The 12,002-nt window shown below is 39.0% G+C and overlaps 1 protein-coding gene across 2 annotated transcripts in view; it reads right to left on the reverse strand.

The window, feature by feature from the left end:
- Positions 1–11,653, reverse strand: part of LOC309491236 (uncharacterized protein) — a 12,711-nt gene extending 1,058 nt beyond the window's left edge. For both annotated transcript variants that reach the window (XM_082160709.1, XM_082160710.1), the window contains exons 1-10: positions 11,539–11,653; positions 10,890–10,917; positions 10,419–10,479; positions 9,648–9,729; positions 9,022–9,118; positions 8,808–8,941; positions 8,631–8,698; positions 6,140–6,256; positions 5,916–6,002; positions 457–585 (exon numbers count right to left, since the gene is read on the reverse strand). In XM_082160709.1, coding sequence (XP_082016835.1) covers positions 457–585; positions 5,916–6,002; positions 6,140–6,256; positions 8,631–8,698; positions 8,808–8,941; positions 9,022–9,118; positions 9,648–9,729; positions 10,419–10,479; positions 10,890–10,917; positions 11,539–11,638 — 903 coding nt within the window. In that variant the 5' untranslated portion in view covers positions 11,639–11,653. The remainder of the gene's footprint in view (positions 1–456; positions 586–5,915; positions 6,003–6,139; positions 6,257–8,630; positions 8,699–8,807; positions 8,942–9,021; positions 9,119–9,647; positions 9,730–10,418; positions 10,480–10,889; positions 10,918–11,538) is intronic.
- Between the last annotated feature and the right edge of the window lie 349 nt (positions 11,654–12,002).

The raw sequence follows: 12,002 nt of genomic DNA on the forward strand, positions 1-12,002 counted from the left end.
AACAGACACGCAACTGACACGCAACTGACACGCAAGCGACACGCAAGCGACACGCAAGCGACACGCAACTGACGCAACAGACACGCAACTGACACACAACAGACACGCAACTGACACGCAACTGACACGCAACAGACACGCAACTGACACGCAAGCGACACGCAACAGACACGCAACAGACACGCAACTGACACGCAACTGACACGCAAGCGACACGCAACTGACGCAACAGACACGCAACTGACACACAACAGACACGCAACTGACACGCAACAGACACGCAACAGACACGCAACAGACACACAACAGACACACAACAGACACACAACAGACACACAACTGACACACAACTGACACGCAACTGACACGCAACTGACACACAACTGACACACAACTGACACACAACTGACACACAACTGACACACAACTGACACACAACTAACATTATTCCAGTACCGTGATATGAGGATGAATGATCGCTTCCGGGTCATTTTTACTGGAGCTCGACTCATATGAGCTCTTCATCATCTCAGATCTCTTCAACACAACAATCATGTGTTCTGGAAACTTGATCATTTCCCTTTTCTGTGGAGAAAATAATACATTAGTGCAGCATTAATGAATTGTGCTGCTTTTCTTCACAAGATACTTTCAGCATTTGATGCGAATGTCACAGTGAACGAGTACTTTATTAAGCAGATTTCAGGGTTGTTTTTAATTGATATTGCCATGAAATTCATTAATTTTCAAAGTGATAATTTCTCTGTTAAAATGAGGATCATTGGGGGCTTCCGGTGACGCCATGTTGGCAGCAGCTTGAGGGACACGCTCCGTCCAAAATTGTAATAATTTCCTAACAAAACCAGCATAAAACTCGGCGATTCTTAACAAATTCAACATGTCGACAACTAGAGGCAGAGGACAATCTAAACAGGACTCAGCTAAGGAAAAAGGCGAAAACTTGAAGCAGCTAACTCTGATGCAAACGCAGAGTGTGCAATCGGATGCTATCATGCGCGACTCAGAGTCAAAAATACTAGCAGAGCTCGAGAAACTGAGGAAAGACAACCAAGATTGACACACTCAGACCCAACTATCTTTAACACGGCTGGAAACGTCCTTCGGTCAACTGAAAGGAGATCTTGTTGAACTGCAAAAGAGAACCACAGAGGCGGAGGACCGTATTAGCGCTAATGAAGACACGGCTAGGCGCCATGAGCGGGCCCTTCGTTACCTACTGCACCGAGAAATGGATTTGAATGCAAGATGTGAAGATATGCAAAATTGTCTAAGGCGAAACAATCTGAGAATTTATCAAGTGGCCGAAGAGAGCGAGGGAAGAGATGTTAAGCTTTTTGTACATGATTTGCTTAAATCTGTTCTTCGACTTCCCCCTGAACTTAACATCGTCATTGACAGGGCACACAGAACGCTCACAAGCCCAAGAACCCTGAAGCAGCCCCTCGCTCGCTTGTCGTTAGGTTTTTGGACTTCTCAGTAAAAGAAATCACACTACGACAGGCCTGGGAGCAGAAAAAAAGTCATGTACGAAGGAAAACAGATCTACTTTGACCACGACTTCTCTCCCGAGCTGCAGAAGAAAAGAGCGCTGGTTCGTGATGCAGTAAAGCAGCTAAAGATGAAGAACATTAGGCCAAAGTGTGTTTTCCCCGCACAGCTGAGAGTTTTTATGGAGGATGGCGTGAAGACCTACCCGACATTGACGGACGGTGTGCTGGTACTTGAGGAGTTGGGGGTGCACGCCCGAGTGGACGAGAGGGAGCGACTGGAGACGGAGCTGTGCCGAGACGGGTGGAATACAGCGGGAAGGAAAGCTAACGAAGGCCCAGCGACACTCGCCAACACCGAAATCAAAGCCTTTTTCAACACAGATAACTAACTTATACCTTCGCCGAGTACATCCATCTAATTAAACCAGTATAGTTAGGAGAAGAAAAGTGAAGATTTCCAATATGGACGAGACGTGAGAACCACCGAGTGGAGGACTTGTGGATCCACAGCCAAGTCGCAAACGAGACGCTCTGGGAGCGACAGCGATACCGCACACGGTGTGTTATTCCCCGCGGAGGACCAGTCACCAGCCTCCGCCCAAGACACACCAGGGACTGGGTCACTCAGGTTTGAGAACTAGTTAAAAGATTCACATTTGATCCAGTCGGAAGCCTACATTGTTCAATGTGTTAGTTATGTGTTCATTTGCAAATGTTCTTTTTGTCCTGAGACTTTTGTTGGGCCGTTATACTGTTATTATTTGTAATGATTCTTTTTATAGTGATTTATGTGAGAATCAAGAAAGGGTTATAGTAATCTAGATAGTAATCTATCTATGTTAAAGGCTTAAGTAGTCCAATTAAAAGGAAAAAAGTGCTGAATTAATTGAAAAAACTTAACTGTGCCATAGCAATGCTCCAGGAAACACATCTCTCAGACAAGGAGCACATGAAGCTGAGGAGAGAGTGGGTAGACCAGCAATATAGCTCCTCACATCACAGTGGGAGGAAAAGAGGAGTTGCTATTCTTTTCAACAAGTCAGTGTATTTTTGCCATGAGAAAACTTTCAGTGACAAGGAGGGGAGATTTCTGATGGTGATTGGATGTGTAGGGGGCATTAAAATGACTCTAGTAAATGTATATGCTCTAAATGAGGACTGTCCTATTTTCTTTAAAAATATTGCATCATTGATAGCAGACAAAGCCGAAGGGATTATTCTTATAGGGGAGATTTTAACTGTGTTCTGAGAGCATCTGAAGATAGGCTCCCTGTTGACTTTGTCCAAGGACCAGGAAGTCTTTAACTCGATAACATAATTAGGTATGTTTTTGATGACTGGTGCAGATTCCTATAGAGTGACCCAGTGTACTATTGAAGCTATTACCATCTCAGATCACGCTCCAGTCTCTTTGACGTTAAAGTTGAGTCCAAATAATAATTTTAAGTACTGGAGAGCAAATGTATCCATTCTAAATAAAGTGATTCAACAACAAATTAGGAAATTGTTATTAGAGTATATTCTATTTAATGACAATGAGACCGTAAGTCCATCAGTATAATGGGAGGGAGCCAAATGTGTCCTAAGGGGAAACATTATTGCGATTTCATCAAGATTAAAGCGAGAGAGGCTTGCAGAACAATTAGGGTTGGAAAACAAAATTAGACAATTAGAGAAAGAATACCAAACAGTACAAAATAATGACACACTTAACATGTTGAAAGAAAATAGGCAGAAATTAAATGACTTATTAACTTATCAAGCAGAGGGGCAGCTTCAATTCACAAATCAAAAGTATTAAGAATTTGGTAACAGGGCAAGCAGACTGTTAGCATTTCAGCTACGAAAAGCACAATCAAGCAGAGTTGTCCATAGAATCAAGTGTCCAAATCCTGGGGAAATGCTATCACAACCCAAGGATGTGGCAAAGGCGTTTGAAGACTAAGAATTGTACAAGGAAGAGAGCTGTCAAAATAAGGGGAAAAAAACAGAGAACTTTTTCAACTCAATGTCTTACCAAATTGACTGAGGAGGAAGCCGATCTATTCACACGTCCAATTACAAGAGAGGAAATAAAAAACAGCATTTTAAACCTTAAAAATAACAAATCTCCAGGAGTGGATGGCCTCCCAGGAGAATATTATAAAATATTTAATAAAAAGCTTACGCCTCTTTTGGATAAAGTTTATAATTATGCGCTTCCAGAGGGGGATCCTCCTCAGTCATGGTCTGAAGCGATTATTAGTGTCATTCATAAAGATGGTAAAGACCCTACACTCTGTGCACGTCTTATCGCCCCATCAGCCTCCTCTGTGTTGATCTAAAGATACTGACTGCCATCTTTGCAAACAGAATACAAAAATATATAAGAAAACTTGTGAAACCCGATCAGTCACGTGTAAGGGTCAAATGGACCCTGCTCAAAATTTTTCCCACTGGGACGCGGCACTAGGCAGGGTGAAGTTCTTTCAGCCTCACTATTTGCTTTGAGTATAGAGCCGTTAGCCGAACTGATTAGATCCAATCCTCTCATACAGGGAATAAGAGACGAATCAAATGTTCAGCACAAATTGTCACTTTTCGCTGACGATATTTTATTATTCCTGGAAAATCCTATCACTTCTGTTCCAGCCTTGCTCCACAGTCTGTATGTATAGTATAGTATGATATCAGGTTATAAAATCAATACAACAAACAAATCCGAAGCCGTAATGATTGTTGGGACTTGGCCATTGCAGTTGGATAATCTTGTCTCATTCAGACACTCCAAGCAGGGGTTCAGATATCTTGGAGTAATTCTTACCCCCAAGACTACACAGTTGTTTTCATCGAACTATGATAAATTGTTAAAGGAAATCAGAACTGATTTAAACAGATGGGATGTACTACCGCTTTCTCTTTTGGGTAGAATTGAATGTATAAGAATGAATATTCTTCCAAGATTAATATTTCTGTTCCAAAACCTCCCTGCTGTTATACCACAATCTACTTTCAAATTTCTAGATAAATTAATGTCAACATTTATTTGGCAGAACAAAAGACCAAGAGTGCGCCTTAAAATGTTAATGTCGCCTACGGAAAATGGGGGCTTAAATCTGCCTAACTTCAAATTGTACTATTGGGCTGCCCAAATAAAATATTCAATGCCAGGAGTCTCTCTCTCTCAACTCCCATTTCTCAACCTGAAGTCTCAGAAAAAAAAAAAAATTGCAAATTTATGGGTTAAACATACATTAAAGATTTGGAATAAGGTCCAAAAGCAGTTGAAGGGAAAGACTGCTTTATCTCGAGCTATGACTATCAATGGGAATATTGAGTTCCTTCCATCTTTATCAGACAGCAGTGGCTTTCGGGGATGGGCTGAGAGGGGTCTCCTCACAGTGAATCAATTGTTTGACGGAAATGTAATTAAAACCTTTGCCCAATTAAGAGCAAAATTCAAGTTACCCTCAAGTGATTTATATAAGTATTTTCAAATAAGGAGCTATGTAACAAAACATAATGATTGGGAACTGATCAGAAGAGAGCCTACAAATATAGAGAAGCATTTTATTAATTTGATTGAAAATGGTGGTGTAATGAAAAAACAAATGTCCTTGATGTACAAAAAATTGTTGATTGACATGTCAGATAACACACAACGCATAAAACAACAATGGGAAATGGAGCTGAATGTTACCTTGGATGACGATGTTTGGGTTAACATTTGCTCTGGCTGTCATAAGGGTGTGGGCAGTCAGGTCTGGAGGGAGTTTGATTGGAAGACGAAAACCAGATTTTTCAGGACTCTGTTAAAATCTTTCCTCGCCAAGAGTATCATGAGTGACAAATGTTGGAGAAACTGTGGATTTGTCTGTAATCAAACTCACATCTTTTTGGACTGTCCCACCATACATAACTTTTGGAAGTACATTAAGGGCATTTTGGAAAATCTACTAAAAGTGAACATCTCTTTAGACTCCCAAATGTTTTTACTGGATATCTTTCCAGACAATCTTTCTCAAGACCAAGCATTTCTTCTCCATCTCCTCTTAATGACGGCAAGGGAAATGATAACAATCTGTTGGTTAAAACCTGAGCTTCCTACCGTTACGCAAAAAATAAGACAAGTTTATTTAATGGAACGGTTGACAGCACAACTGCAATTAAAAACCCCAGTTTTTGAAAGAAGATGGGGTCCTGTTATTGACTCTCTGAAATAGGACACAAGCCTATGCCTTAAATTGTTTATGTTTATGTTTATTATGATTGTAAATAATGTATGAAGCCCAGTCTCAGGACAATGTTCGTGTTTTTTTGTGTTTTTTGTGTGTAGTCACAATAAAGTAAAAAAAAAAAAAGAGGATCATTATTTCACATTCGTTGTGACTCGAAGATATAATATACACTAGAAAAGATACTCACAGTTTCCATGTCTTTCGTTCTCCCACAGTAACCACAATACACTGATTCACTCTTATTTTCACGAGCACGTGCCTGTAAAGCATCTTTCTATATTTGCAATGAAGAAAACAATGGGAAATGGAAGAAAAATGTCAGGATAAAAGTTGCTTTTAGTGAGTTTTGCTGTAATCTGTGTATAGAAATAATTCTTAGAGAGATATTCAGAAGAGCAAAGATCTGCTCACCACATCCGGAGAGTTCTGAAGAGACACTGGCAATGAGAGGAAATCCTCAGAGGTATCTTCTGGATTGTGTGTGTATGACCCGCATGATCTCGTCTTCTTCATAGCGCCCTTAAAAAGCTACACAGATGTGAAGAAAACAGACTTTAGTGATGATCCACAGATATACGTGTGCTTTCACTGTTAAAATGACCATTCTCTGCAGTTCAGCCTCCAGCACATTAGACTGCTGATAAACCTTTAATTGTGTCTCATGCCAACAAATGATAGTCAAGGATCCGAGTGAAGTGCGTTTGTAGAGGAGATCTAAACCAGATATGAGGCACTAATGTCTCTGAGCGTTCTCTGAGAAACACTTCCAGAGCTGGACTGCTGTGAGATGATGATAGATGGTCCTCATGAAGATGACAGAATAACCCAGAAGAAACTAGGGTAACGCTTTAGATTACAGACCGGAAAGTACTGCGTAATTAAATTGAAAGTACAGTGTAACTTTCGGTAATTACAGTGTACCTATAAAGTACGTACGTGTAAGTATAGGGGAATAATATATAAAGTTTTGGGAATAAAGGGGTAACAAACAGGAAAATAACAAATTATTTAGGCAAATTATTTAGACTGTAAGTATTCCATGTAGTTACAGGGCAAGTATGACATTGCGGGCTGTAAATTAAAGTGGTGCTTCTTACCCTCTTGTTTCATGTAGTTACAGGGTAAGTACAATAAAACCACATGTACACACACACAATCTGATATCACTTGGAAAACTTTATTTGAAAAACAACTTATTTCAAAACAGATTTACAACATATTACACTTCTTATTCTTTTTTTTTTTTTTTTTTTAAATCAACTTTTCATTTCAAATACTAAAGTCCTGACAGAAAGTAGCATGTTTTGTCCTTTTTTGTTTCTCTTGCATGGCTTCCTCCTCCTCTTGGTCCTCCTCTTCTTTTTCTATTCTGTATTATGTATTAAAAGAACATACAGTACACCCAGAAATGTTCTCATAATTTACTCATCTTTTCGCTACCGACCAACTGTCACCAGCGAGTGCATGAGGGTCGGCTTCATAGGGTCGGCTTGAATGGCTTCGCGTTTGGTGAAGCTTTAAGCGTTCATTGCATCCTCGCGGGAGATTGATGTGAAACTCGCGCGAGAACTGGTGTCTCTGTTCTTCTGCATGGTTTGTTTTTCATTAGTATTATCTGTTATTGTTTGTATTTTGTTGTGAACAATAATAAAAACATTAAAAAATTATAATAATTCGACATTCCTTTTTTTCGGTGCGCTTACATCAAGCTTTAAATTTTCAAGCGTAAACTTACTCAACGTACCCTCTTATGAACGCGCAGGGGACAGTTGGTCGGAAGCGATAGTCTACATATTAAAAGTTTTAAATATTTGGTATATTTTCTTACAAATGCTTATCGTTTCACTTCAGAAGACATTGATTCATCTATTGGGGTCGTATGGATTACTGTAGTTATTGTTGTGCTGTTGTCAACTTTTAGGAACACATGAGCTTGCATTATATGCATTTACAGAGATTATTTATTTTTCTAAAAACTTTTGTTTGTGTTAATCTGAAGAAGGAAATTTGTATACATCTCGGATGACATGAGGGTAAAAGATGAGTAAATGGTGAGGACATTTCTGTAGCCTATATTTTCTTTTAACACATAATACAGAATAGAAAGTCCACAGTAGTCGATTGTCGAGTTCACGCGCGTGATCATAGGTAACTAAACCTATGCGCGTGTACTCGACAATCAACTACTGTGGACTTCGACCGAAAACAGGATGTAAATACAGGTATTTGCGCTGGCTTAAATAACATCATTTTTATTCATATCTTTCACATCTACTGCAGTCAGATTCACCCGTGTTCACTCTGAAGGAATCACTCACATTGGCTGTGCACTTGCCAAATTTTGTCGTTGTTCTCTGTATTGACAGCACTCCAAATTTACAAAAACATGAGCTCAATGTTAAAATTGACCGGAGTTCTCCTTTAAGATTCATCAGTGGAAAAAAAAAAAGAAAAAGAAGAAGAGGAACAAGAGGAGGAAACCAAGCAAGAGAAACGAAGTGCTGTAAATCCGTTTTGAAATAAGTTGTTTTTCAAATAAAGTTTTCCGAGTGATATCAGATTGTGTGTGTGTACATGTGTTTTTATTGTACTTACCCTGTAACTACATGAAACAAGAGGGTAAGAAGCCCCACTTTAATTTACAGCCCGCAATGTCATACTTACCCTGTAACTACATGGAATACTTACAGTCTAAATAATTTGCCTAAATAATTTGCCTAAATAATTTGTTATTTTCCTGGTTGTTACCCCTTTATTCCCAAAACTTTACATATTATTCCCATATACTTACACGTACGTACTTTATAGGTACACTGTAATTACCGAAAGTTACATTGTACTTTCATTTTAATTACGCAGTACTTTCCGGTCTGTAATCTAAAGCGTTACCGAAACTAGTTACCTCAGAGGATCCAGGAGTCTTTTTAATAATCAAATCTAGAAGTTTCGCTGCGTCTCGTTGTTCATGAACTTTGGGTTTGATGGAGAGAAAGCAAATAACAATCAAACACTTATATTGAGTAACTTTCATCAGCAGAAACATTGACTGAATGCTGGAAACAGCAATAAAGAGACCAACCGTCTGTAATGCCGAGGCTCTTCATGACTCCAGCTGATGAAACTGCAGTTTTCTGTTGTGTTTCTAATTCACTGAACAGCTTCTTCAACTCTCCAGCCAAGCGTCCATCAGATGAACCGACTCGTCCTCCCAAACTACAGAAGACATTGAGTGTTTATCGATCGGCTGTTTGTCATGTTGTTTCCACTGCTGGAAGTGAAAGATGTTTCTTTACCTCGCGACATGTTCCCTGAATCTCTTCGTCATGAAGAGCGTCTGAAGAACTGCATTCAAGCAGGAGCAGGACCCTTGATTCTCCAGCCCACAGTATCCTGATATGAGAAACACATTAACACTGGACTGACGTCCATCCAGCTGACCAGAGAAACTCCAGAAACACATCCAGCAGATCTTACAACATACAGAGCCATCGAGTGTCCATCGAGATCAGATACTGACTCTACGGTTCAAAGCAAATGTTGGCTAGGTTTAAAAGAGAGTAGGTCTGGATATAGTCAATCAATATTCATCAGCTTCAACAGCAATGAAATGAAATGTGAGAAAATAAGTAATCTATGACTATGTGTTAATAATGTCCATCTTCAGAAAACACTCCCAATATGAACGGTTGTGTGAACTGCAGAGAACAAAGTCACTGAAGATCAGACTGTTTCTCACAGAAAATAAACCGGATCATTGTGACAAACACAGACAGTAATGTGAGACATCAATGCTGTTCATCTCCACAGGGTTTCAGGGGCGGAGAAAGTGTTTTATTTCAGTACAGCTCTACTCTAATCATGATTCACACACTCTTTACTGATGGAGATGTTCAGAGCAGATGAAGGGTTCATGTCTTACTTCTGTTCTTGGTTGAGTCAGTCTTCTTTGTGTTTGAGAGACTCTGGAGATGATCGTCTCTGGGTTTCTGTGTCTTCTGGATCTGTAATATGTTTAAGAGGAACTTGATCAAACCAAAGACTCTTTACACACACACAATATATCTGACTAAATGACAGTGTCAGTAACGACTGTTGAACATCTTTACAATCTAAAACTGCATTATATTCTGTGTCCACAGACCCAACACTGCTGAATAACAGCAGAAGAACAGAATATCATTATTAAATTAAATGTATAAAACGGATAGTTCTGGTCCTTGATTCTGATTGGTTGAGCCGCGTTCGAAGCCGTTGTAAATGACTCCACACACACACACCTGTGACACTAGTGTTACTGTCCAACTGCCGTTCGTGACTCTCTGTTGATGCATGTGTTGCTTAGCAACCTCTGGAACCTCTGGTGTTTATTTTATAAATAAAATACATTTTAAAATCAATATTTTTATGGAGTAACCATTTAATAAAAGCAATAAGCCTCTTGAAGCCGTGTTTTACAGTGGATTTAGATTTATTTCCGCATCTAACAACGGCCCTCAGCTGTTCTAAACTCACTGTAAAACACGGCTTCACAGGGATTATTGCTTTAAACTATTGTAACAGTAAAAAATAATGGCATGTCAAACACCAATTATCTGTAAAATATCTAATGTAAAATGATCTGTATAAAACAAGCACACGAAGCTCAAACGATGTGTGTTCACAATGAAACCCCTAATAAAACACACACAACCTTTCCAACAGCATCTGGTTGGGTCACTTCACTGACCGTCATCAATCGCTGAACTTCATGTCTGTGGAGGAAAATAAAACACTCTTTTAAATGAGCAGTTGATAAATATCACCATCATATCAGAAAAGTGTGTGAATAAGCTGGAGAGACTTTGATGATTCCCACATCCAGTCCAGAAAGTGTTTACACACGTCACTTTATAAATGCTGTTTAAAGATACTCATCATGACATGAAAAACATTCTCAATCTTTCTAGCTGAAAATCTGTAGATTCATGAGCAGCGCTGCAGTGATCACACACACACACACACACACACACACTACTCTGAAGCTTTACACCAGCGCTGTGCTGCTTATATTAGTTCAATATAATCTTATCAAAACTGAAGCCCAATTCAGTTCTAATGACACAAACCACAGAATCCAACAGAATAATGTACATACTGTATTTGACAGAATCAGATTCATTACCTCTGATGTTCTCCAGTGTCTTCAGCTGCTGTAAGACAAAATGAAAAGCACAAATTCCACATAAGCCAATCAATATTCATCAGCTTTAACAGTCATGAAATGAATGTTCAAGAAACTGTTCTAGTGACGTCATTAAAGCAGGAAGTAGAGGGATGTAGTCCAAACCGGCCGTTCCTGTAGGCTTTGAAAGGGGACTTCTGTTAAATAAAATATCTCACTTGGCATTGAACTTTGAGCTTTATAATTTTACAGGTATTATTTATGCTCTAACAGCAACATTACACACTAACTAAAGTTTGAAAAATGGGATCACGAAGAACAGGACCTTTAAAACACCAGTTTATCTGCATGATACATGCAAAGATTCTGGAAAGAGACATAAAACCAAAGTAGGAGTGAACTAACCCACTGGATTTATGTTTGTTTAATATATATTTATAAATTAGTACATTTTATTTTATGAATTATTTATCTTTTAAAAGCACTGATCTGGAGTAGCACCTGTAATTTCGTTGAGTCAATACTCTGTATTTATGCAATGACAAATAAAGCTTGAATTGAATTGAATTGTGTCTGTAACGTAAGTTTATTCTCCTATAACTGTAGTCTCAGCCTAAAAATGACATTTTTAGTAAAAAGAGGCACATACTCTGAGGAGATTCAGGAGCTCCTGGAGACCAACGACCCTCAGAGCAAGTAGAGAGGATCGACTGATGCACTCCCTTAAAGTCAACGCCTGCAACACACATACAATATACACATATATTTTGCGTATAGCCTATCACAAATTATATCGTATTTTTTACATGCCAGATATTTGTAAAATGCAGAGAGTAATGATACAACTGAAAATGGCCAGTTTACTGCTGACTATTTTCATGAATAATAGGCCTATTACTAAGTTAGGATTATTATTTAGAAGATCACAGTGAAGTGGGACAGCTGGTCTGACAGGACTAGGACGACATGTAACTGCTTTATGTGATGAAGCCCATGGGTTTGGGCACAAGGAAGCTCATTTGTCCTGTATGCAAAATGTCCATAAAAAAAAAAAAATGGTAAAGTGAACTGTTTGGTGATATAGCGACAATCTTTAGCGTACACTTTGAACAT

The sequence above is a fragment of the Leuciscus leuciscus genome (assembly GCF_965113295.1).
Source record: "Leuciscus leuciscus genome assembly, chromosome: 25".
Classification (NCBI taxonomy): Eukaryota; Metazoa; Chordata; class Actinopteri; order Cypriniformes; family Leuciscidae; genus Leuciscus; species Leuciscus leuciscus.